The sequence below is a fragment of the Convolutriloba macropyga genome, chromosome 8, assembly GCF_964194025.1.
Source record: "Convolutriloba macropyga chromosome 8, txConMacr16.3, whole genome shotgun sequence".
Taxonomy (NCBI): Eukaryota; Metazoa; Xenacoelomorpha; order Acoela; family Convolutidae; genus Convolutriloba; species Convolutriloba macropyga.
This window is the reverse complement of record NC_134475.1, coordinates 56,821,286-56,847,581: the sequence shown is the minus strand read 5'-3', so window position 1 is coordinate 56,847,581 and position 26,296 is coordinate 56,821,286. Positions and strand designations below refer to the sequence as shown.

Below are 26,296 nucleotides of genomic sequence, written 5' to 3'. Positions count from 1 at the left end.
AAGAGATACTTGAAAGATTGCTCAGCAAAAGAAGTCAAGAGTTGAGATCTTGAACAGTTCATTTTAGCAGACATAGGTTTTTCATTCCTTTCAACCCGGAGACTTTCTAAGGCCTACTTCAAGTCTTTAGAAAGGAACTATCTGGTATGGGTGCGGCAACTTGGATCTCCGGCACTTTCTTTCTTACTTTTAACATGCCCGAGACTCATTGGCCTGATTTACTCAAGATATTGTATCAATCAAAATATCTTAATCTTCCAGTATCGTCTGAGATCGAATTTGCAGATATCCTTCTCTGAAAAACCTTAGCAAATACAAGAATACCCAGTCTCCATTGTGTTCAACTTCCATAAAAAGTTGAACTTTTTGCTGCAAAATGCTTCGCAGAACAGCAATGGACCGATCGGTGATGTTGTTGATTACATCGGCTCTGTTGAATCGCATTTCGGAGGATGAGCTCACGTATATCTTCGCGCCTATGTTAAAAGCTCACCAATTTTTTACGAACACAGTGACGCAGTAATTGAAGACTTTGTTGACAGGTGTTGCAAAGTATTGCTTTATTTGCTTGAACGAATTTCATTGACCAATGTGGATTGGAATTTACCGGCTCAATTGTAGCAACATCGTCAAAAACAAACTTGTTTTAAAGGTACCAGAGGTAACTGTCGATTTGAATTGTCTGTACCAACCATGAGAAAAACTACAATCAATAGTAATTTAAATCAATTTACACTGGACTAGTAGATAATTAGCTTTTTTATTGCTCATTTAGTAGTAGGGGAGTTGTTTAGGGTAGCTTACTGTCACTCAATGGTTTTCTACGCTACATTACCTCAATGTACATTGAGTAAACACTTTGATATTAGGTATCATGGGGTTCGCATAGCTTCATTGTCACTTATTGACAATTATTTGGATATCAACTATTAGGGTGAGGGTTAGGGTGCCTTTAATAGCCATTAATAGTATGTTAACTCAATTTACCTTGGCCTAGTAGATAATTGATTTGCTTTATTGGTTGTTCCGTAGTGGAGGGTGGGTAAGGGTTTCTTTAATATCCCTCAATCTTTTTCTATGATATTCAATATACATTGAATAAAGACTTTGTTATTAGGTATCGGGAGTCGGTAGTTGTAATTTTTCTGGCGCCCGTCTTTGACTTTCAATGTGATTTCCAGTATCTACTCCAAGTTCTCTTTTTTGGTCATTCAATTAGGGTGGGTTTGGGTAGATTTATCACCCCTCAATGGTTTTTTATGGTATTTTGCTCAATATACATTGAATCAGCAAGTTGTTAAATTCCTTTGGATGGGAGGGGGGTTCGAATAGCTTTCACGTCTTTCAATGAAATTCAATTTATTTTTCAGTATAAGGGCGCAATTTAGACTGGTCTAATTTTTATCAATGTTACTTTAAATCAGTATACCTGGCACTATTAGATACTTAGTTTGTTTGTTTTAATTGTCGCTCAGTTGAAGAGGGTCTGTTAGGGTAGCTTTCATGTTTATTGATTGTTTCCTATACTATATAACCTTAATGTACATTGAACAAAGATTCTCTATTAGGATTCGGGGTTTTGTGTAGCTCTTTGTTTAATAATGGCTTTCAATTGGATATCCGGTTTTGCGAGGAAGGTTAGTGTGCCTTTAGTTTCCCTCAATAGTATGTTACCTCAATTAACACTGGGCTAGTAGGTCCTTAATTTTTTTGTTTAGTATTAGGGGGTTGTGTAGGGCAGCTTACTGTATTTCAATGGTTTTCAAGGATTTTTTACATCAGTGTACATTGAATAAGCACTTTGCTATTAGGAAGCAGGGTGTCGGGACGCTTATCATCACGGATATAAATTATTAGGGGGAAAGCTACGGTGTCTTTAATACCCATCAAGAGTATTTTAACTCAATTTTCGCAGGACTAGTAGATAATTAGTTTGCTTTATCGATCGTTCTGTAGTAGAGGGTGGGTTACGGTTTCTTTGATATCACTCAATCGTTTTCAATGGTCTTAAATGTACATTGAATAAGAACTTTGTTATTAGGTATAGGGAGTGGCTAGCTCTAAATTCTCTAATGTCCGTCTTTGACTTTCAAGGTGACTTCCAGTATCCACTCCAAGTCTTTTTGGTCGCTCAATTAGTGGGACTGGGTAGAATTATTACCCCTCAATGGTTTTCTATAGTATATTGCCTCAATTTACATTGATTCAGAAAGTTTTCAAAAGCCTTTGCCTGGGGAGGCCGGGGGGTAGGGTGGCTTTCAGGTCTCTCAATGGACTTCAATTTATCCAATATTAGGGTAAGTTCAGGTTGGTTTATTTTTCATGAATAGTGTATTAACTGTTTACCTGGAAATAGAAGATACTTAGTTTGTTTTATTGCTCGCTCAGTAGTAGAAGGTGGGTTAGGGTAGCTTTTGTGTTCCTTGATTGTTTCCTATACTATATTACCCCAATGTACATCGAATAAGGATTCTTTATTAGGATTCGGGGTTTTGTGTAGCTCTATGTTTATTAATGGCTTTCAATTGAATATCCGGTTTTATGGTGAGGATTAGTGTGTCTTTAGTTTCCCTCAATAGTATGTTACCTCAAATTTACACTGGGCTAATAGCTCCTCAGTTTTTTCTCTTTTAGCAGTAGGGGAGTTATTTAGGGCAGTTCACTGTAACTCAATGGTTTTCTATGATTTTTTTTACCTCACTGTACACTGAATACTCACTTTGCTATTAGGAAGCAGGGTTTCGGGAAGCTTATCATCATTTACAGGCTTTCAGTGGGGTATCAGTTATTAGGGGAGGGACAGGGTGCCTTCAATACCCATCAATAGTAGGTTAACTCAATTTACCCTGGACTAATAGGTAATTAGTTTGCTTTGTTGATCGTTTTGTTGTAGAGGTTGGGTTAGGTTTTCTTTAATATCACTCACTCATTTACTATGGTCTTCAATATACATTGAAAAACGACTTTGTTATTAGGTATCAGGAGTGGGTAGCTCTAAATTCTCTAATATCCGCCTTTGACTTTCAATGTGACTTCCAGTATCCACTTCAAGTCTTTTTGGTCTCTCAATTAGTTTGGGTAGAATTATAAACCCCCAATGGCTTTCTGCGGTATATTGCCTCAAATTACATTGATTCAGCAAGTTTTCAAAATCCTTTGCTTGGGATAGGGGGGTAGGGTAGATTTCAGGTCTCTCAATGAACTTCAATTTATCCATTATTAAGGAGAAGTTAAGGGTGGTTTAATTCCATGAATATTGTATTAACAGTTTACCTGTAAATAGTAGATACTTAGTTTGTTTTATTGCTTGCTCAGTAGTAGAGGGTGGGTTAGGGTAGCTTTTGTGTTCCTTGATTGTTTCCTGTACCATATTATTTCAATGTACATTGAATAAGGATTCTTTATTAGGATTCGGGGTTTCGTGTAGCTCTAGGTTTATTAATGGCTTTCAATTGGATATCCGGTTTTATGGTGAGGGTTAGTGTGTCTTTAGTTTCCATCAATAGTATGTTACCTCAAATTTACACTGGGCTAGTAGATCCTTAGTTTTTTTCGTTTAGTAGTAGGGGAGTTATGTAAGGCAGCTTACCGTAACTCAATGGTTTTCTATGATTTTTACATCACTGTACACTGAATACTCACTTTGCTATAAGCAAGCAGGGTTTCGGGTAGCTTATCATCATTTACAGGCTTTCAGTCGGGTATCAGCTATTAGGGGGAGGGTTAGGGTGCCTTCAATACCCATCAATAGTAGGTTAACTCAATTTACCCTGGACTAGTAGGTAATTAGTTTGCTTTGTTGATCGTTTTGTTGTAGAGGTTGGGTTAGGTTTTCTTTAATATCACTCACTCATTTACTATGGTCTTCAACTTACATTGAAAAGCGATTTTGTTATTAGGTATCAGGAGTGGGTAGCTCTAAATTCTCTAATATCCGCCTTTGACTTTCAATGTGACTTCCAGTATCCACTTCAAGTCTTTTTGGTCTCTCAATTAGTTTGGGTAGAATTATAACCCCTGAATGGCTTTCTACGGTATATTGCCTCAAATTACGTTGATTCAGCACTTTTTCAAAATCCTTTGCTTTGGGTAGGAGGTAGGGCAGATTTCTGGTCTCTCAATGGACTTCAATTTATCCAATATTAAGGAGAAGTTAAGGGGGGTTTAATTCTCATGAATAGTGTATTAACTGTTTACCTGTCAATAGTAGATACTTAGTTTATTTTATTGCTTGCTCAGTAGCAGAGGGTGGCTTAGGGTAGCTTTTGTGTTCTTTGATTGTTTCCTGTAATATATTACTTCAATGTACAATGAATTGGATTCTTTATTTGGATTCGGGGTTTTGTGTAGCTCTATGTCTAATAATGTCTTTCACTTGGACATCCGGTTTATGGTGAGGGTAATGTGCCTTTAGTTTCCCTCAATAGTATGTTAACTCAATTTACACTGGGCTAGTAGATCCTTATTTTATTTGTTTAGTAGTTGGGGGGACTTTGTAGGGCAGCTTACTGTAACTCAATGGTTCTCTATGATTTCTTACCTAAGTGTACAGTGAATACGCACTTTGCTATTAGGAAGCAGTGTTTCGGGTAGCTTATCATCACTTACCGGCTTTCAGTCGGATATCAATTATTAGGGGCCGGGTTAGGGTGCCTTTAATACCCATTAATAGTATGTTAACTCAATTTACACTGGGCTAGTAGATCCTTATTTTTTTTGTTTAGTAGTAGGGGGATTTCGTAGGGCAGCTTACTGTAACTCAATGGTTCTCTATGATTTCTTACCTAACTGTACAGTGAATACGCACTTTTCTATTAGGAAGCAGTGTTTCGGGTAGCTTATCATCACTTACCGGCTTTCAGTCGGATATCAATTATTAGGGGGTGGGTTAGGGTGCCTTTAACGCCCATCAATAGTATGTTAACTCAATTTACCCTGGACTAGTAGATAATTAGTTTGCTTAATTGATCGTTCCGTAGTAGAAGGTGGGCTAGGGTCTCTTTGATATCACTCAATCGTTTTCTGTGGTCTTCAATGTACATTGAATAACGAATCGTTCTTACGTAACCGGGTTGGGTAGCTCTAAATTCTCCAATGTCCGTCTTTGACTTTCAATGTGACTTCCAGTATCCACTCCAAGTCTTTTTTTGGTCGCTCAATTAGTGGGTTTGAGTAGAATTATCACCCCTCAATGGTTTCCTATGGTATGTTGCCTCAATTTACATTGATACAAGTTTTTCAAAAGCTTTGCCTGGAGAGGGGGGTAGGGTAGCTTTCAGGTCTCTCAATGGACTTCAATTTACTGAATAATAGGGGAAGTTCAGTGTGGTGTATTTTTCATGAAAGTAAATCAACTGTTTACCTGGCAATAGTAGATACTTAGTTTGTTTTATTGCTCAATCAGTAGTAGAGGGTGGTTTATGGTAGCTTTTGTGTTCCTTGATTGTTTCTTATACTATATTACCTAAAAGTACATTGAATAAGAATTCTTTATTAGGAATCGGGGTTTTGGATAGCTCTATGTTTCTTAACGGCATTCAATTGGATATCCAGTTTTATGGGGAGGGTTTGTGTGCCTTTAGTTTCCCTCAATATTCTGTTACCTCAAATTACACTTGACTAGTAGATCCTTAGTTTGTTTATTTTTCGTTTAATAGTAGGGGTTGTAGTGTAGCTTACCATACTTCGTTGTTTTTTGTGATATATTTCCTCAGTGTACATTGATTAAGCACATTGCTATAGGTATCAGGGTAGCTTCACCGTCACTTATCGCCTTTCGTCCTGATATCAATTTTTAGGGGGAGGGTTAGGCTGCCTTTATTACCCATCAATAGAAGGTTAACTAGATTTACCCTGGACTAGTAGATAATTAGCTTTCTTTATTTGTTATTCAGTAGTAGACGGTGGGTAAGGGTTTCTTTAATATCCCTCAATTATTTTTTATAGTATTCAATGTACATTGAATAAACACATTGTTATTATGTATAAGTAGTAAGTAGCTCTAAATTCTCTGAAATGAGATAGAGTAGGGTCCGTAGTAGAGGGTGGGTTAGGGTCTCTTTGATATCACTCAATCGTTTTCTGTGATCTTCAATGTACATTGAATAACGAATCGTTCTTAGGTAACAGGAGTGGGTAGCTCTAAATTCTCTAATGTCCGTCTTTGAATTTCAATGTGACATCCAGTATCCACTTCAAGTTTTTTTGTCACTCAATTAGTTTGGGTGGATTTATCACCCCAATGGTTTTCTATGGTAAATTACCTCAACTTAGATTGAGTCAGCAGTTTTCTTAATTCCTCTTCCTTTGATGATTGTAGGGTAACTTTCACGTCGCTCAATGGACTCTGGGCTAGTAGATCCTTATTTTTTTTGTTTAGTAGTTGGGGGGATTTTGTAGGGCAGCTTACTGTAACTCAATGGTTCTCTATGATTTCTTACCTAACTGTACAGTGAATACGCACTTTGCTATTAGCAAGCAGTGTTTCGGGTAGCTTATCATCACTTACCGGCTTTCAGTCGGATATCAATTAATAGGGGGCGGGTTAGGGTGCCTTTAATACCCATCAATAGTATGTTAACTCAATTTACACTGGGCTAGTAGATCCTTATTTTTTTTGTTTAGTAGTAGGGGGATTTCGTAGGGCAGCTTACTGTAACTCAATGGTTCTCTATGATTTCTTACCTAACTGTACAGTGAATACGCACTTTGCTATTAGGAAGCAGTGTTTCGGGTAGCTTATCATCACTTACCGGCTTTCAGTCGGATATCAATTATTAGGGGGCGGGTTAGGGTGCATTTAATACCCATCAATAGTATGTTAACTCAATTTACCCTGGACTAGTAGATAATTAGTTTGCTTAATTGATCGTTCCGTAGTAGAAGGTGGGCTAGGGTCTCTTTGATATCACTCAATCGTTTTCTGTGGTCTTCAATGTACATTGAATAATGAATCGTTCTTTTGTAACCGGGGTGGGTAGCTCTAAATTCTCCTATGTCCGTCTTTGACTTTCAATGTGACTTCCAGTATCCACTCCAAGTCTTTTTTGGTCGCTCAATTAGTGGGTTTGAGTAGAATTATCACCCCTCAATGGTTTCCTATGGTATGTTGCCTCAATTTACATTGATACAGCAAGTTTTTCAAAAGCTTTGACTGGAGAGGGGGGTAGGGTAGCTTTCAGGTCTCTCAATGGACTTCAATTTATCGAATAATAGGGGAAGTTCAGTGTGGTGTGTTTTTCATGAATAGTAAATCAACTGTTTACCTGGCAATAGAAGATACTTAGTTTGTTTTATTGCTCAATCAGTAGTAGAGGGTGGTTTATGGTAGCTTTTGTGTTCCTTGATTGTTTCTTATACTATATTACCTAAAAGTACATTGAATAAGAATTCTTCATTAGGAATCGGGGTTTTGGATAGCTCTATGTTTCTCAACGGCATTCAATTGGATATCCAGTTTCATGGGGAGGGTTAGTGTGCCTTTAGTTTCCCTCAATATTTTGTTACCTCAAATTACACTTGACTAGTAGATCCTTAGTTTGTTTATTTTTCGTTTAATAGTAGGGGTTGTAGGGTAGCTTACTATACTTCGTTGTTTTTTGTGATATATTACCTCAGTGTACATTGATTAAGCACATTGCTATAGGTAGCAGGGTAGCTTCACCGTCACTTATCGCCTTTCGTCCCGATATCAATTTTTAGGGGGAGGGTTAGGCTGCCTTTATTACCCATCAATAGAAGGTTAACTAGATTTACCCTGGACTAGTAGATAATTAGTTTTCTTTATTTGTTGTTCATTAGTAGACGGTGGGTAAGGGTTTCTTTAATATCCCTCAATTATTTTTTATTGTATTCAATGTACATTGAATAAACACATTGTTATTAGGTATAAGTAGTAGGTAGCTCTAAATTCTCTGAATTTAGATAGAGTAGGGTCCGTAGCAGAGGGTGGGTTAGGGTCTCTTTGATATCACTCAATCGTTTTCTGTGATCTTCAATGTACATTGAATAACGAATCGTTCTTAGGTAACAGGAGTGGGTAGCTCTAAATTCTCTAATGTCCGTCTTTGAATTTCAATGTGACATCCAGTATCCACTCCAAGTTTTTTTGTCACTCAATTAGTTTGGGTGGATTTATCACCCCAATGGTTTTCTATGGTAAATTACCTCAACTTAGATTGAGTCAGCAGTTTGCTCAATTCCTTTGCCTTTGATGATGGTAGGGTAACTTTCACGTCTCTCAATGGACTTCAATGTATTATCCAGAAAATTACTCTGGTCTAATTTTCATCAAAAGTACAATAACTCAGTATACCTGGAACAAGTAGATAACTAAATTATTTGTTTTATTGTTCGCTCAGTAGTAGAGGGTGTGTTAGGGTAGCTTTAATGTTCCTTGATTGTTTCCTGTACAATATTACCTAAATGTACATTGAATGACGATTCTTTATTAGTAATTGGTTGGTTTGCGTAGCTTTATGTCCCTTAGTGGCTTTCAATTGGATATCAAGTACTATGGGGAGGATTGAGGTGCCTTAAGTTTCCCTCAATAGTATGTTACCTCAATTTAAACTACACTAGTAGATCTTTATTTTGTTTTCTTTGCACATATAATAGTAGGGGAGTTGTGTAGGGTAGCTGACTGTCACTCAATGGCATTCTACGATATATTACCTCAGTAAGCAGTGATTAAGCACTTTGCTATTATGTATCGGGAGATTCGCATAGCTTCATTGTCACCTCCTGGCTTTAATTTGGGCATCAACTTTTAGGAGGAGGGTTAGGATGCCTTTAATACCCATTACTAGTATGTTGCCTCAATTTACATTGGACTAGTAGACCTTTAGTTTGTTTCAAAGTTCATTTAGTTGTAGGAGAGCTGTGTAGGATAGCTTAATGTCACTCAATGGTTTTCTACGATATATTACCTCAGTGTACATAGATTAAGCACTTTCATATTAGGTATCAGGGGAATCGAATAGCTTCATTTTCACTCATTGGCTTTCATTCTGATACCAATTATTAGGGGGAGAGTTAGGCTGCATTTTTTACCCTTTAATAGCATGTTAACTCAATTTACCCTGAACTAGTAGATAAACTGTTTGCTGTAGTGGTTCTTCAGTTTTAGAGGGTCGGTAGGGGTTTCTTTAATGTCCCTCAGTTGTTTGTCTATTGTATTGAAGGTCCATTGTGTAAAGACTGTGTTATTAGATATCGGGAATGCGTAGCTCAAAAGTCTTTGATGTCCGTCTTTGACTTTTAATGTGATTTCCAGTATCCACTCCAAGTTTTCTTTTTGGTCACTCAATTAGGGTGGGTTTCAGTAGATTTATCACAACTCAATGGTTTTCTGTAATATGTTGCCTCAATGTACATTGACTCAGCAAATTTTCAATTTCCTTTGCATGTCCCCTAATGGCTTTCAATTGGATATCCAGTATTATGGTGAGAGTTAGGGTGCCTTTAATATCCATCAATAACTTGTTAACTCAATTCACCGTGGACTAGTAGATAATTAGTTTGCTTTATTGGGTGTTCAGTAGTAGATGAGAGTAAGGGTTTCCTTAATGTCCCTTAATAGGTTTTTTTGTATTCAATGTACATTGAATTAAAACTTTGTTATTAGGTATCGGGAGTGGGTAGCTCTAAATTCTCTAATTTCCATCTTTGGCTTTCATTGTGATTTCTCGTATCAACTCCAGGTTTTGTTTGGTCACTAAAATAGGGGGCTTTGGGTAGATTTATCACCCCTCAATGGTTTTCTATGCTATGTTACCTCAATGTATATTGAATCAGAAAGTTTTTAAATACCATTGCATGGAAGAGTGTTAGGGTAGCTTTCACGTCTTTAAATGGAATTCAGTTTATTATCCAGTACAAAGGGGAAATTTTGGGTGCTCTAAATTTCATCATTAGTAGATTATTTCAGTATACTTGACATTAGTAGATACTTAGTTTGTTTTTTTTGCTCGCTCAGTAGTAGATGGTTGGTTAGGGTAGCTTTAATGTTCATTAATTTTTTCCTATACTATCAAGGTGCATTGAATAAGTATTCTTTATTAGCAATTGGGAATTTTGTGTAGCTTTATATCCATTAATGGCTTTCAATTGGCTTCAAATTGAAGGTTAGGGTATGTTTGGCTCGCCTTTAGTTTCCCTCAAGATTATGTTACCTCAATTTACACTGGAATGGTAGATCTTAGTTTGTTTTATTGTTCGTTTAGTAGTAGGAGATTTGTGTAGGGTAGCTTACTGTCACTCAATGGTTTTCTACGATATATTACCTCAGTGTACATTGATTAAGCACTTCATATTAGGTATCAGGGGAATCAAATAGCTTCAGTTTCACTTATTGGCTTTCATTCTGATATCAATTATTAGTGGGAGGGTTAGGCTGCCTTTAATACCCAATAGAAGAACGTAACTCAATTTACCCTGGACTAGTAGATAATTGGTTTGCTTTATTGGTCGTTCCGTAGTAGAGGGTGGGTAAGGGTTTCTTTAATATCCCTCACTCGTTTTCTTTGGTATTCATTGTTCATTGAATAAAGACTTTATTAATAGGTATCGGGAGTGGGTGGCTCTAAATTCTCTGATGTCCCCCTTCGACTTCCAATGTGATTTCCCTCAAGGTACATGGAGTATGCACTTTGTAGTTAGGTAGCATAGATTGGCCTAGTTTTAATGTCAATGATTCGTTTTGATTTGTGTGTCTGTTTTTAGGGGACAGTTAGGGTGCCTTCAATAGCCATCAGTCATCTGCCAGCTCAATATCCTTTAGAATAGTAGATAACTAGTTTGCATTATTTATCTGTCATTAGTAGAGTGTGATTTAGGTTTGCTTTAATATCGTTCAGTCGTTTATTATAGTATATTACCTCACTGTATCTTGAACAAAGACATTGTTTTCAGGTTTCCCGGTTGGAGTAGCTTTAAAGCCTCAGATTACTGTAATTATTAGTGGCTCAGATTTTTTTCAGAAATATATTTAGTGATACTTCTTTGAGTGGCGGATTCAGTGTTTCTCAAGACTTTGTTTACTGTGTGACGCTACCAAAAATAGACTGCAATGGTTTGTGCTCTTTTGAGTTTATGGTGCAATTAGAGAACAGTTTTGTGCAAACAATTTGCACAGATTTGACTGAAAAAGACTTTTTATTGGAGTCAAACTTTCAAAGCAATCTGTACATTTCAGCCAACAGGTACTTGAGAGGTTTTTCACTTTTAATCGCATGAGGAACTTGACACTTTGCGTTGTCTTGTGGGCCTTGAGGCCATGTCCCAGTTCCGGTGAAGCATCAAATTCATCCCTAATTCACATATCTTACTGGTGATGTAGGTTTAGGCTCTCTTGTCGAAGTGAGAGGCATGTACCGGGAGCTACTACAATCCGAGTTCAAGGCAGTCCGCGAGATTGCACATTACAGGTTTGAGGAAAATGAGATGATAGTCAAAAGGTGGAATCCAAAGTCAGTGCCTGATTTTGATCGGAAACACAAAATGTCTGGACGTGTTGGATGACATGCAAACCAGATCTAATTTGTGGCATTTGTCTCTCAAAGTTTTTACTTTTTAGTTTTTTCAGTTGAAAATTTTTTTGTCGTGTTTTGATTCCTATCTAAAGTTTACTCGCATTTGTACGACAAAATAGAGAACTGTTTACATAATAGTTTATCACACGTAATTCCTTTATAAATACATTGTTGCAGCAATAAACAGTTTTTTCCAATTAGTAGAACTCTGAAAATCATCTCTAATCTAACATTAGTTATTTACTTTTTTTATTATGTCCATTTATCTGTGAAAAAAGTTTTGCATCATATTTTTTCGTTTTCGTCTGCAAATTTGTTCAACTATTCAAATGTTTAGGCTCAATCCCTCTTTTTCGCAGATGAGATTCTTGATATGAAAAATGTGGTCTTTGACGATATCTGATCTCCTCTGTGCTTGCTGTCCAAGTGTGTGTTGCGTTGCATTGATCAAAGATTCCGAGAATCTTGAGGACAAAATGAGATTCAGGGCTTGTGATTTTTCCGGTGTTTTGAAGATCCTAAAGGGTTGTGGACTAAAATTTTGACGAACAAGGTGGCGATTGACGGTAAAAAAAATTGCTATCCAATGAACTGCTTCCCATCAAAAGTGATATCCATCAGTATTTAGTTGAGCAACTGTTCGATGTTGTAATAAGTGAAGACCTTATCTTGAGTATAATCAAGTCCTCTTTTTTTTCTTTTGCCGTGTAAACAAATCGATACCTCTTACTGAGTGAAATCTAATTGCCATGATAAAAATTACTTTCATGAAAATTTTTTCTCTTCTAATGTTTTCTTCGTAAGATAGATCAACATTGGTCAAATTCTGAGCTACCTGAATGTTTTTCAATATACAATACAATCAGTTGTAATGTTCAGGTCAATTCTGTAACAGCTTTTTTTAGTGCCAGAATGAAATCAAAAAATACCGAACAAGAATGCCCTGGACTATTTCATCATGTTTCCTCTTAAACTCTTAGAAAGAGGAGCCTGTCAAATTTGTTGTGCAAACAAGAAGTGGTTGGGTTAAAGCGGCTTGTTTAAACAAAATGCTCTTCGTAATTTTAAAAGACGCGGAGGCGACGCAACAAGTTGTGAACGTTGGCAAAACTATTGATTCCAAGTTTCAAATTTTGTACTGCAATTTACAACTGTCTATATCTTACTCTCCTGAAATAAATTGGGAACGATGTCCCATCCTCCCTGATTTTGCTGAGGTGAGTTTTCTGGACCTCTACACTGGGAAAGCTGCTGAGGGGGCAGCTGTTGAGATAATTGCAACCCTTCAAAGCCAGCTTTCCTCTGTTTTTCATGGCTTAAAATAAATCGCGAAGTATAGCTTCAAAGACAGCTCAAGTTTTGAACTAGTTGTGAAGAAGTGGCTTCCCGAAACAGCTTTAAATAGGTTCCCGATATCGAGCCCGTGGAAAAGTTGGATGGTTCCAGAACAAAGCCTACTTCATGGTGAATTTTTTTTATTTATAGTGTTGTAAAAAAAATAGCAAACGTGATTACAGAAAAACTCTGGAATATATCGTCATGCCATTTTTTTAAGAAAAACAAATTGCTACTCTCTTTAATGAGATCAGGGAACATTTTATTAGCATTTTGTCAGTATAAATAATAAATTTGTTACTTATCTGAAAATTTAGCTCATTTAAGTCTCCAAGATTGAGAATACGTGTGCTGTTGAACACTTGTCCAACGTTTCTGTTGACGATGTCTCATGCATTGAACACCAAATGTGTGCTGTGGATCTGCGTTGCCAGAAGTTAGTGATGGCAGGCAAAAAGTGAATTGCCCAGCTTGCATTTTTTGCGGAAAGCCTGAAACTGTGAAGAAATGTGACACAAAACAAGTGATCTATCATGTGAAAATCAGCGGAAGGACATTCGAGCTTGATTCCAGTCTGCTGCCTGAAAACGTCGAAAATCGTGGCTATATTCAAACCAACTGCTTTGACATAGTTGTTCATAAACACGTTACTCAAATGATAACCGCAAACACTAAGAGATGTTAGCTGCATTCAAAATACAGTTCTATGAAGTTCTAATGAAGCATTTTTACATAACTTGGTTACTAGTTCTGTTGTTTGAATTTTGTGCTGATTGTTGATAAATTGTTATACCATTAATTATTTTCATCTTTTGGCGACATATATTGCAGTCGTGAGACGTAATTAGAGTTTTCTTTGCTTATTTCAACAGGCTTGTTAGAAACGCGCTGTAGACATTATTTAAGATGAGTTCATTGGGTTTTTAGAAACAATAACGTACCATTCTGCTTTAATGGACTCCAACCTATTTCATCAGAATCACTTTCGGCTAATTGTGTATTGACAAGCTTTAATTTTCGACCAGTGACGGCTGATTGCTTTTTGAAGTCAATTTTGCGAATGTACGTCTTCCAATATTATATTTTGTTACATGAGCTTTAAGAATTTAACAGCAATGGCTTTTGGAGATTTGCATCACTTTCTGGAATCTTAAACTGTCAATGAACGAGTTTTTAAGTAGTACCGTCCAAAGCGATTCTTACGGTAGTTGAATTTGTGCGCAAAAGGCATCTTTTTGTGTTGCTGGAACACATCAAACAACTATGTTGTTTTGTAGACGGCTCTGTACACTACGTTGCAAAAATCTGTGTTTTATTTTCCAGTTTTTGCATATGTCGAGCATGATTGATGGAGGAGAACATTCAAACACTCCAAATTGAATTGCCTGCTGCTTCTGGAGGTCGTTTTAAACCATCATCTCCGTGAATTTTGAACATCTGTCAAGACAATGGTTTTTAACGATGTCACTTTGCTTGGAGCTCGCAGTACGTAACTTTCCTTGACCTATCGATATCTCAGCAACAGCAATTAACGCTTCAAAATGTTCTAGGAGATGGAAACTGTTTGGTTTTACCTCTCTGTTAATTTTAATTTCTGGAGCAATAAACAATGATGAACGACTTCGTTCGATTATATGTAATCAACTTGGTAGTTTGGCATGGCTTCCAGAAAAACTTCTGCGTGCGTTTAATAATGTAGAACAATAGCTGAGAAAGAGCGGAATGTGGAATAATGCCGATGGAACAGACGTTGAAATTTTTTCATTTGCAAATCTTTCCAGTTGCACGGTTTTCGGTTACACATTTTGCAGTTGGACAAAATTTTTGCCTTTTACTGGGGACTCGCGCTTCTCTTTTTACATTTGTCATCAGAGTGAACACTTCACTCCAAGTTCATCCTGCTTGTGATCCAAACATATGGCAAGCTTGTCCTATCGAAACAAGTAAGACGTCACATTGCTCAAAAATCTTTACAAAAGTACCAAAAAGTCAAATTTGGTGTGGCCACAGATCAGACTGAAGTCGACTTTGTGAATTACCAAAAATAGTCAGGGGTTCAATTTTTACTGGAATTGTGCATTGCGGCAATACTGGAGATGATGAATTCTTTGAACCAACAAGCTTAAATTTTCAACAGGTTGTTTGTGAACATTATGCTCAAGACTTCAATTTCTATCCCCTCTTGTCTTAACGCTGTTCACTAATTTCTTCCACCATGTTTTTGCAAAAATTTGAATGTGAAGATGCTATCGATGGTGACAACTCACTTTTTCAATCGCTCTCCTTCCTGTTGTCAAACACGACTGCCAATGCGATGAAGATCAAATTTCTGGTCTCTACTCATATCGAGAGTGGAGTTGTGCTTTAGATAAATGTCATCTTTTCTGTTCCTCCTTTTCATCAATTTATGACAACCAAAATTGTTGATCTATGTGGGTTGGTGATACTATTTAACAGCAATATGTTCGTGCACTTGAGCTATGGATGGTATAAAAAGGCGCCTGTAAAGCAAACTCGGCATCCTAATCTGTATATGTTTAAGGAGCGCTCTATTTTCAAACCTAATACTCAGATTTATACTGCCAATGACCTTAAAAGACGTCCACAGACAGAAGAAAACGACGTGGACAAACTTGCCACAAAACGAAGCGATGATAGACGCGCATACAGCTCAATTTAGTTAAAAAAAGAGTACAGGACCCTGAGATAAAACAGAAAAACTTGGAAGGCAGCAGAAAACAACTACTGAACCCGGAGTCCAAAAAGAGAATTTGGAAAACGTTTAAAAGCGTCAATTAGACCCCGAGGTTCGAAAACGAAACCTTCAGACTGTGAAGGATAAGCAAAATATCACAAGGTGAAGCAGAGAAACAGAGAAACAGAGAAAAGGTGAAAACAAACCTGGAACATTGCTCTGTGATGGCATTTCAATTTAATCAATATATTAATAATAACTGTTTAGAGTTCGTTCGCACTTCATATAACCATTTTTTACAGAGATCAGGTCAAGAAATTGAGCTGTTTTTTGAAAACCCTGACTGAGCAGACGCCAATTTTGAATGAGATGCAGTTTCTTCTGAGTGTAGATGGTTTTGTTTTCATTTGTCATCTTTGAGGAACGCATGTGAAAACAAAGAAAGTGCCACCTGAAACTGCCCTCAATGGTTTTTGCACGGGTTGGGTTACCCTTAGAACTAAAGCAACTCAATGTTCCTGAAGAACATTTTTTGACCATAAATATTCCTTTCATACGTATTCTTGAGAGCGTCTCCGGAGGACAATTTGCTTGCAAGGGAGGGATTGTTAATGTTCCTAACAATTTTGTGCATGCAATTGATGCAGTACCAAGAAATTGGGCCCCAACAGATCTTCCGTGCGTTGACTTCAGGAGACGTCAACAGGACAAGTATCCATATTTAAACTCGTATGTCCGGTCCTAACTTGTTCACAGAGCTGCTGTCTTCTTGTTATTGACATCCGAATACAAACGTAGAGCAATTGATTACAACAAAGATTGGAGCTTAGAAAACTTTCATACTGAGAATGAATTTTTAAAAACTCCAGTTAATTAAGGGATTAATTCACGAAGAAATATGCGATTAAATCTGTGTCTACTTTGAAACTATGGTTAATCAGCTACCGTTGGAGTAACGTTTTGATAGCAAGCCCAGTATTGCGCCAGCAGAGAATAATACTCCTGTTACGATGAGTTCTCTGAAGAAATGGCTTACCCCACTCTCTTTGCTGGTTCGTCGCGTACAGTTGGCAAATACAATAAGGTCCCTTTCAGCAGAGTTTGCAAAGCCGAGCTTCAATTAGTCGATAGGCGTTTTTCACGTCATAGATATAACAAGTTTTCCTAAGTTAACAAGTTGCAAATTTTGCAAACGTCCCATTAAGCTTCCGTTACGTTGAGAAAGAGATACTTGAAAGATTGCTCAGCAAAAGAAGTCAAGTGTTAAGATCTTGAACAGTTCATTTTAGAAGACATAGGTTTTTCATTCCTTTCAACCCGGAGTTTTTCTCTGGCCTACTTCAAGTCTTTACAATGAAAGTATCTGGTATGGGTGCGGCAACTTGGATCTCCGGCGTTCTTTCTTACTCTTAACATGCCCGAGGCCCATTGGCCTGATTTACTCAAGATATTGTATCAATCAAAATATCTTGATCTTCCAGTATCGTCTGAGATCGAATTTGCAGATATCCTTCTCTGAAAAACCTTAGCTAATACAAGAATACCGAGATTGTGCGTAACTTCCATAAAAAGTTGAACTTTTTGCTGCAAAATGCTTCGCAGAACAGCAATGGACCGATCGGTGATGTTGTTGATTACATCGGCTCTGTTGAATCGCATTTCGGAGGATGAGCTCACGTACATCTTCTCGCCTATGTTATAAACTCACCAGTATTTGACAAACGCAGTGACGCAGTAATTGAAGACTTTGTTGACAGGTGTTGCAATGTATCGCTTTATTTGCTTGCACGAATTTTATTGACCAATGTGGATTGGAATTTACCAGCTCAATTGTAGCAACATCGACATAAACAAACTTGCTTTAAAGGTAACAGAGGTAACTGTCGATTTGAATTGCCTGTACCCCCCCATGAGAAAAACTACAGTAGTCCAAGCCCACGCTGTTGACACGCCTGAAGAATATGTTTTAGAAGCAAGGCGGAGCTACACAAGGATTATATAAGTTTTTGAATCCTTCAAGCGTAAGGACGATGTCTCTCTTGACGATTTTCTCCGGAAGTGCGCTCTGAGCAACCAGCAATATGTGAATGCACTGAGGTTCTGTGTAATACAACCAAAAGTGTTTCTTCAGAGGGAGCCTATGTCAAATCATATAATCCTTTTCTGCTTTATCTTTGGCGTGACAATACGGATTTGCAGTTCATCACTTCTGCTTATGTTGCAGCTAAATATAGATGTAGTTACCTTTCAAAACCTAAGATAGGAATGAGCGACTCTGTGAAAACTGCCAACCAAGAGCTAAAGAACCAACCAAACAATCCGACACTTGAACAACTCAGGTCAATAGGATCAATGTTTGTTAGTTCGAACGAGCTTTGCGCACAAGAGGCTTGCATTTTACTTCTTCAGCAACCTCTCCTGTATTCTATGCGAAAAGTCGTGTTTGCGAACACGTCAACACCGGAAAATTGTGCAGTTATGCTTAAATCTCCGGAGCAAATAGCCCAGCTCGCTGATGGTTGCGAAGGTTTTATATGGAGAATTTTCAAATTCGTTAAGCTTATCATCCCGACGTTTTGGAAAGTATCTTTCCAGCAAAGTGGATGTCCGAGTTTACAATGGCCTCAAACCAAAAAATGGTACTGATGTCAGTGATCCTCTTTCAAAAGTTGACAATGATTCAGACGAAGAAGCCCTCCCAACATCAATAATAAACCTGAAAAACAAACAGAAAGCTAGACGAATTCAAAACAGAAAAAATTTTGGGTCACTCGTTTCGTTAATTATTCGGAAAAAGCAAACCCCAAAAAATTCTACCGTGAGCAATCGATGCTCTAAAATGACTTTCGGTTCAAAGATGAGTCAGATATTTTGGGAAATTCTTCACCTACGAAGAGCGTTAATTGAATTTACGTGATCATTTGTTACTGAGATGTTGACATAGAAAGTGCCCCGAAAAAATTGCGCGAACAGCCAGAGGTAACGGAAGGCTCAGCTCTCTCTTGTGTTGCTCCAAATTTTTGGTCAATGGACGATGGTGAAAGTTTTCAAGGAGAAGGGATGCCACAAATACTGTCGATCTAGATGACAACAGATTTATCAAAATGCCAGAGTTTCAAACAGATAATGATTTTATGAAATGGTATTGTTGCTCAACGAGAAATATCAACTGTTCCTTCTTGAAATTCTTTTTTTGCGAATCGAATCGTTTGCTCTGCAATGTTTCTAATTGAGGTTTGTGGTTTTTGACTGGATGTGCTGGACCTGGTAAAAGTTTATTGGTCACGTAACCTTTATAAGTTTTTTCAAGTTTCATTGATGAAATACTCTGAGCGTTTTTGTTTTTTTGTTGTCTAACAAGGTCTCATTCGTCTATTTTGAGATCACTTCATGAATGTACATAAACCTAGTGTTCATTTAAGCGCTTATACGGGAATGGCCGCAAAAGGTATTCAAGGTACCACTTTGCATAGTTTATTGGGTCCTAACTTAGGGACGTCTCTACACGCTGTTCGTAAAAATTCTACATGTACTTTGAACACTTATCGATGTTCTTTGTCTCAGCTCAAAATATTAAAGATTGACGAGATATTTTTTGTTGGTAGCAACTTCTTGAAATGTATCCAAGAGCCTTAGAAGCATAACAACAATAGATCGGCCCTTCGGAGGCTTTACGGTTCTTTGTTTTGGTGATTTACTTCAGTTGGAACCAGTTCGGAATGGAAATTTGTTTTTGAGCCTAGTGGAGGATAGTACTATGACATTGCAGAGAATGTGTGGACAAAAGTCTCAGGTGTTTGAAGTGACGGAAGTTATGCGTCAAAAAGACAATTCCTGGTGTCAGCTGCTGCGGCGGCTACGTGTTGGAGAACTCTTGCCTGAAGACTACACACAATTGAACAATCTACCGAAACGGCCGTTTCCACCAGGTACCCCACAGGTTTGTAGGCTCAACGTCAAAGTAAAAGCGCTTAACGAAAAAGTGCTAGCGGAGCATACGGGTGATGAGTTTTCAATTGAAACTATTGATTGTCTGAAGGGAGAATTCAACAGGAGCAATATTGTGACCACCGAGGCACTTAAGGCAGCTGAAACTATGACTGAGGACAGCTGGTTTACCTTCAAATTTAAAGGTTTCTGTGGGTTTGCCGTATATTGTTACAACTAATATTGACAAAGAGGATGGCTTTGTCAACGGATTAGTTGCTAAACTGATTGATATCATTTTAGAAAAAAACGGCTCAAAAACACTATGGATTTTTTCTGAAGATAATTTAACAGGAGGAAAAGCTCATGAGATGTTCGAAGCTGAGTATCCTAAACAAACTTCTTAGAATTGGACACCTATACAAAAATCTGTACGAACTTTTCGCGTGGTCAACAGAAGGGAGTTCACCAGAAGTCTTTCAATCGAGAGAGTTTAGTTTCCAATTACAAAATTACACAGGCCTCTGCACTTTCAATTCATATATTTCAAGGTAAAGACGTCCACAGTGGAATAGCCTGTGATTTTGAGAGCGAAGGGCCTGTTCCAGCTTTGCATTTTATGGGTCTCAGCAGGAGTCTTTTTGATGAGGGCATTTACATGATTGGTCATCTGTTCGCCAACTTAATCAAAGCAAACGAGAAAGCAATTTTGGAAATGGAACGATTGGTATAAGAAGCACCTCTTCAATTTACTCTGTCATTTCCTAAACGAGATGAGCATTTCCTAAACGTTGTCTTTCATAAGATTCAAAGCCTCTCTATTTTTTTTACTTGTATTACAAGCTCTATGATCTATTCGAAATCTGATATCGTGGTTTTGCAGAAACTCGTTTTATGAGCTGCGATGACAATCCGAACTTCGAGCTTCCTGACTTTACATTGCAACGTTTTGATTGGCCTGCAACAAAACGAGAACCTGCTGGGATTGCAGTTTATTGTTACAAAAACATACAAGTAGAGATCAAGGGGGAACGAGTTGAATCTACACAGTTCATTATGATTGACCGTTTCGAGAGGAAAAAATTCGAAGAAAATTTTATATGCTTACCGGTCTCTTAGTATTAGGGAGCTTAATTGGTTAAGAGGAATCCTGTAAAATAATTAAATTCAAATTCTCTTTTGGCTAGTTTTTGTGTTCATCATTGAAATAGTTGTCATTTGATGCTTAATTTTTGAATTTTGAACGTCTTCAGGATTTCAAATTATTTTTTTTCAGCCAAAAAGTTCCCATTGGGCACCATCGACCAAAAAGGAAACGCAGCAATTAGAAAATCTTCAAAACCGCCATCAGTCGCATCACAGTCTTACAAACAATTATAATGGGCGACTTCAATGTTGACTTAGTGTCAGATAACTGGCTATCGAAATTCCTCCAGACAGCTAGATATTAGCAAAAGACAAACTCTTTTACAACGAGAGCTTTCACGTGTTTAGATGGTGTTTTCGTGAAAAAAAAATGAAGCCTCAGCTGAGGTTCTAGAATCAGCGTTTAGCTTTCATAGGCCTATATTGGCTAGAATTGCAAACTAGAAGCCTATATTGAACAAAACATTTTATGCTCTTTTTGTTTCTTTCTTTCACTAAAATCCTATAAAAGCTAGCGCCAAATCTTACTTTGATTTCAGCCAACAATGATATTGTTTTCCGAATATCTTCGTGTTTAATCTTCTCTTCCTTGCAAAACGAGTTTTCGAACATTGGATTTTAACAAAAGCCTATTTTGCAATGTATAGCAATTGGTTACTGACCAAGTTTTTCAAGGTGAAGAGATCATTTTGACAATTTTGATCCCACTTAATTACCTCTATCCCCCCAAACTACTCCCCCCCCCACTAATCCTCTTCTCCACGCCAACCCCCAACCCCACTCCCCCACTAATCAGCTTTCAGACCTTGTCACATACCTTCTTTGAATTAATGGTTATGCCTGCGTTTATTAAAACACTTCACAGGTCTTTAGGTTAACAGTTTTTGGTTGTTTCTTGTCTTTGGTGATATTGTGATTTTGGTGGAATTACGTTAGAGATTAAATTGCACGACGCTTCGGGTCGTTTCCGGTTTTCTACTGGTTATGTTTTTTAATGCAAATTTTTCGCTTGACAATTTTGAGCTTTTCCTCTAGAACATTCCTTGACATCTCCCATGACTTTTTCACGCTTTCGTTCTTCATTTTTGAGTGATCTCTTTTGTTCCGAAGTAAAGCGTGTTGCTAATATAAAAACGGTTGCAGAATATCAGAGTTAAGTGATTCTTAGCGCAGTGGTTAGTGCGTGTGGTTGTGGATCGGGAGGAGAGGGGTTCGAATCTCGGGAGGGGCTAAGGTTTTGCGCCGATAAAGAAAAATTGATCTAGGCTGCAGCACTTGAATTAAATTGCCTTGCCCATCGTTTAAGAGCAATTCTTCCGACATTTGTCGGTTTATGTTTTACGGTTGGTGTCGTTTGAAACCGAACATTGCGACTGTTTTTGTTCCGCTTTTCTAGGGGATTCTTCCTACAGACCGTGCACCTTACCTGTCGTGGTAAGAAAACCGAGAAATCAATAGTAACGAGTAATTGTTTCAACGAGACGGGATTGTTCTTAAATTCAGAAAAAAATGAAGATAATCAACCTCACGTTTAAAAAACGACGTCAGCAAATTTCTCTCATGCTGAATACCGAAAAAAAAGGCGATACCGACGTAGAAATCTTAAGATTTTTGGACGCAATAGAGGTTTGGTATGCTCGGTATAAAAACGTAAGAGTCTGTTGGTATATTCGGTCTTAGACGTAATTGTTCTTTCTTCTTTTCCGCACAAAAACTTGAGTTTTCTGTTTATAATGTAGTCAAACGTTTCGTTAGTGTTCTTGTCGCGGGACTTTGATAGGTTCCCTTTAGAGAATATTCTGAATATTTTTTGATCAAAATTTTTGAAAATTCTTTTTTAACTCTTTAATAATACTAGTAGGACGAATATAAATTTTTTGGTTAGTTGGATTTGAAATTTGTAACATACTTTTTGAACAATGACTGACGTGAATACTGTATAATAATTTTCTTTCACTAAGTCTTGACATGCTTTTTGTTGAACATGAGCAAAGTTATTAATGGTTGGTTACGTGGGGAGTTTTTGTTACCTATTTATTTCAGCGCCTGACACACATTTTAACGTCATTTACACTCCGTAAATCTCCAATACGGCAATATATTGTTTTATTTTTTCCTCTCATAGCCGCATTTTTTTCCTTTAAGAATGAGCTTAAGCTTAATTTCTTGATTGTTTTTGATGCAATATATTAAACCTATGATTTTAGGTTTGTGATATTAAGTGTTTTGTGGTTTGGCATGTTGATGATAAAATTTTTTTTTATAATTGCAATTAGTTTTCATTAATAGCCACGAAGCAACAACTGAGGCTATTACTGACCTTCCATTGAACTCATAGAGGTGTATTGATTTTCTTAGCCGTTTTCTCACAGGATGTATGATTTGTTCAAACGATAAAATTGCCATATGAATTCATTTTTTGGGCGAGAGAAGTTATATGATCAAGCGCTGCGGTGAGTGAATGATATTTGACATTGAAAAATATTTTTGAAAAAATGGTACATTTAGATGACAACAGGTTTTTAGCCGTGTTTTTGTCTATGGTCCATTTTATATTGTAATTGTTTTTTAAAAATATGTTTTAATCGATGCTGCATGAATATTTAACCCTCTGAAATTGGTTTCACAAAATTTTTGCGCGGCTACTAATTCATTTCAAGCGCAAAATTGGCATGTATTTTTTAAATTTTTGGCCTGTTTTGGGGCTTTTTTCCATCAATTTCTTCATTTTAGAGCTTTGAGATTACTATTTCCATCAGTTCAGTAAGTATGACAATGTCATTTTGATATTTGTGAATTGAAGGCCTCGGTTTGACGTGATATTTTCTTCTGACACATTTTAACGTCATTTACATTCCGTAAACCTCCAATACAGAAATATACTATTTTTTTGCCACTCCTAGCCGCAATTTTTTCCACTAAGAATGAGCTCTAGGCTGACTTTCGTGATTGTTTTTGATACAAATAGTTTAACCTATGATATTAGGTTTGTGAAACTAAGGTTCGTGGTTTTGCATGTTTGTGATATATATTTTGTGTATATTTGAAATTAGTTTTCATTAATAGCCGCAAAGCAACAACTGACGCTATAACTGACTTTCTCTTGAACTCACAGAGGTGTATTGGTTTTCTTAACCGTTTTTTTACCGGAGTTATTAATTGTTCAAATAGTAAAGGTGCCATATGAACTCATTTTTTTAGCAAAAAAAGTTATTTGATTATGCGCTGCTTTGTGTTATTGACTTTATGACTTTGAAAAGTGTTTTTGAGAGATTGGTGCATATAGATGACAACAGGTTTTTAGCCGTGTTTTTGTCTATGGTCCATTTTATATTGTAATTGTTTTTTAAAAATATGTTTTAATCGATGCTGCATGAATATTTAACCCTCTGAAATTGGTTTCACAAAATTTTTGCGCGGCTACTAATTCGTTTCAAGCGCAAAATTGGCACGTATTTTTTTAAATTTTTGACAATTTTGGGGGCTTTTTCCATCAATTTCTTCATTTTAGAGCTTTGAGCTGACTATTTCTATCAGTTCAGTAAACATGACAAAGTCATTTTGATATTTGTGAATTCAAGGCCTCTTTTTGACGTGATAATTTCTTCTGACACATTTTAACGTCATTTACATTCCGTAAACCTCCAATACAGCAGTATACTGTTGTTTTGCCACTCCTAGCCGCAATTTTTTCCACTAAGAATGAGCTCTAGGCTGACTTTCGTGATTGTTTTTGATACAAATTGTTTAACCTCTGACATTAGGTTTGTGAAACTTATGTTCGTGGTTTTGCATGTTTGTGATATGTATTTTGTGTATATTTGAAATAAGTTTTCATTAATAGCCGCGAAGCAACAACTGAGGCTATAACTGACTTTCTCCTGAACTCACAGAGGTGTATTGGTTTTCTTAATGGTTTTTTTACCGGAGTTATTATTTGTTCAAATTGTAAAGGTGCCATATGAACTCATTTTTTAGCAAGAGAAGTTTTTTGATTATGCGCTGCTTTGTGTTATTGACTTTATGACTTTGAAAAGTGTTTTTGAGAGATTGGCGCGAATAGATGACAACAAGTTTTTAGGCGTGTTTTTGTCTATTTGGCCTATTTTTTACTGTAAATTGGTTTTTTTTATAAATATGTTTTAATCGATGCTGCCCAATTTGCAACCTTTTGAAATCGATACTACAATGATTTTGCGCGCCAAATAATTTGTTTCAAGCGCAAAATTGGCACGTATTTTTCAATTTTTTGACAGTTTTTTGGGCTTTTTTCCATCAATTTCTTAATTTTAGAGCTTTGAACTGACTAATTCTATCAGTTCAGTAAACATGACAACGTCTCTTTGATATTTATGAATAAAGGCCTCCTTTTGACGTGACATATTTTTTTTAAAATAGTACACAAATTAATCCAGTTTTGGCGATTTTCGCCAAAGTTTCTTAGTTTTTTGTTTGTATTTTCTAGTTAGTTACCTGAAACTCTTTCAAAAACATTTCACGTGGATCGATCATAAAGGAGTTAAGTTTTTTTACTATTAAGTTAGTAGTTTTGGCAAGCCGTTGAAATTGAGTGAAAAATTTGACCTTGTTTTGACTTTTTTTCAAATTCTTTAGAAATTCGAGCTTGAACTGTTTTCACTTCTTACTGAGACAGGAAGAAAGGTATTCAATTTTTGAGCTTGGATTCTTTAATATTTAAAATACATGCTTTTTTGCTGAAAGATTTTTTTATTGATTTATATTTAGAATTTCCGATTTGGTTTTACTTTTTACTTTTCAAAATTACGATTTAGTTTTCTTACCTTTTCAGAAGTTCTGTGTTCTCCACACTGTAGCATGTATCTATCAGCATTTCCTCCAATTTTGTAGTGCCTTTGACCTTGCTTTTATTAGTTTCAGAATTAAAAATTTGAACTGAAAATTTTGGTCTTGATTCTTTTTTTCAATTTTTGTGTTTGCGGTTTTTAAATACAGTATAGCAGTGCGTTTTTGCTGGATTCAATGTTAAAATTTTTGATTGAATGTTTTCTTTTGGAAATTTTTTTTTTGGGCTAGGTTTTGGTGATATAAAAATTAATGCTTTTGAATAATGATTTCTCCTATAAGTCTTTTTCATGATTATTTCTGACTTGATAAACTTCACTGCATTTCTTACAAAAATTCACCCAAAAACTTCGACCCGGGGAGCTTAAAATATTGACATTCTGACTGATCAAATTGATCTTGTAGTACGAGCAGTTTTAAGTTTTTACCATTATGTAACCGCAAATTAGCACTCCTTGTTTATTAAGTACCCGATGGAGCTTTCGGAGACAGTGTCACCAATTGGTGTTCCCAACGCAATGGAAGACCAGCCGACACAGGGCGACACAGTGACTGCTATTGGGTGGGGGAAAGCATGCGCAGATCCACCACTGTGCAAATCTGAAACTGCGTTTCCTCAAAAACTGCAGGTAATAAAAATTTCCGGATGACTTCCACTTGTACATTGTGCCCCAGGGTCGGGGATGAATATCGTACCGGGGGGGGGGGGGGGGGGGTGTCCATTTAATATCCGGTATTATTGAGGTCCTTAGTGCCTTTTTAAAGGTCGAGCGACAGTCTGAAACGCTCAGTGCACTGCAACTGCCGGAACAATGAAATTCACGGTGCAAAAACCATT

General features: G+C 36.9%; 1 protein-coding gene across 1 annotated transcript in view; it reads left to right on the top strand.

The window, feature by feature from the left end:
• Window positions 1-26,296, top strand: part of LOC142345121 (uncharacterized) — a 143,318-nt gene that overhangs the window by 77,607 nt on the left and 39,415 nt on the right. Inside the window, exon 6 of the mRNA XM_075397208.1 lies at window positions 25,926-26,087. Within this exon, the coding sequence (XP_075253323.1) occupies window positions 25,926-26,087 (162 nt within the window). The remainder of the gene's footprint in view (window positions 1-25,925; window positions 26,088-26,296) is intronic.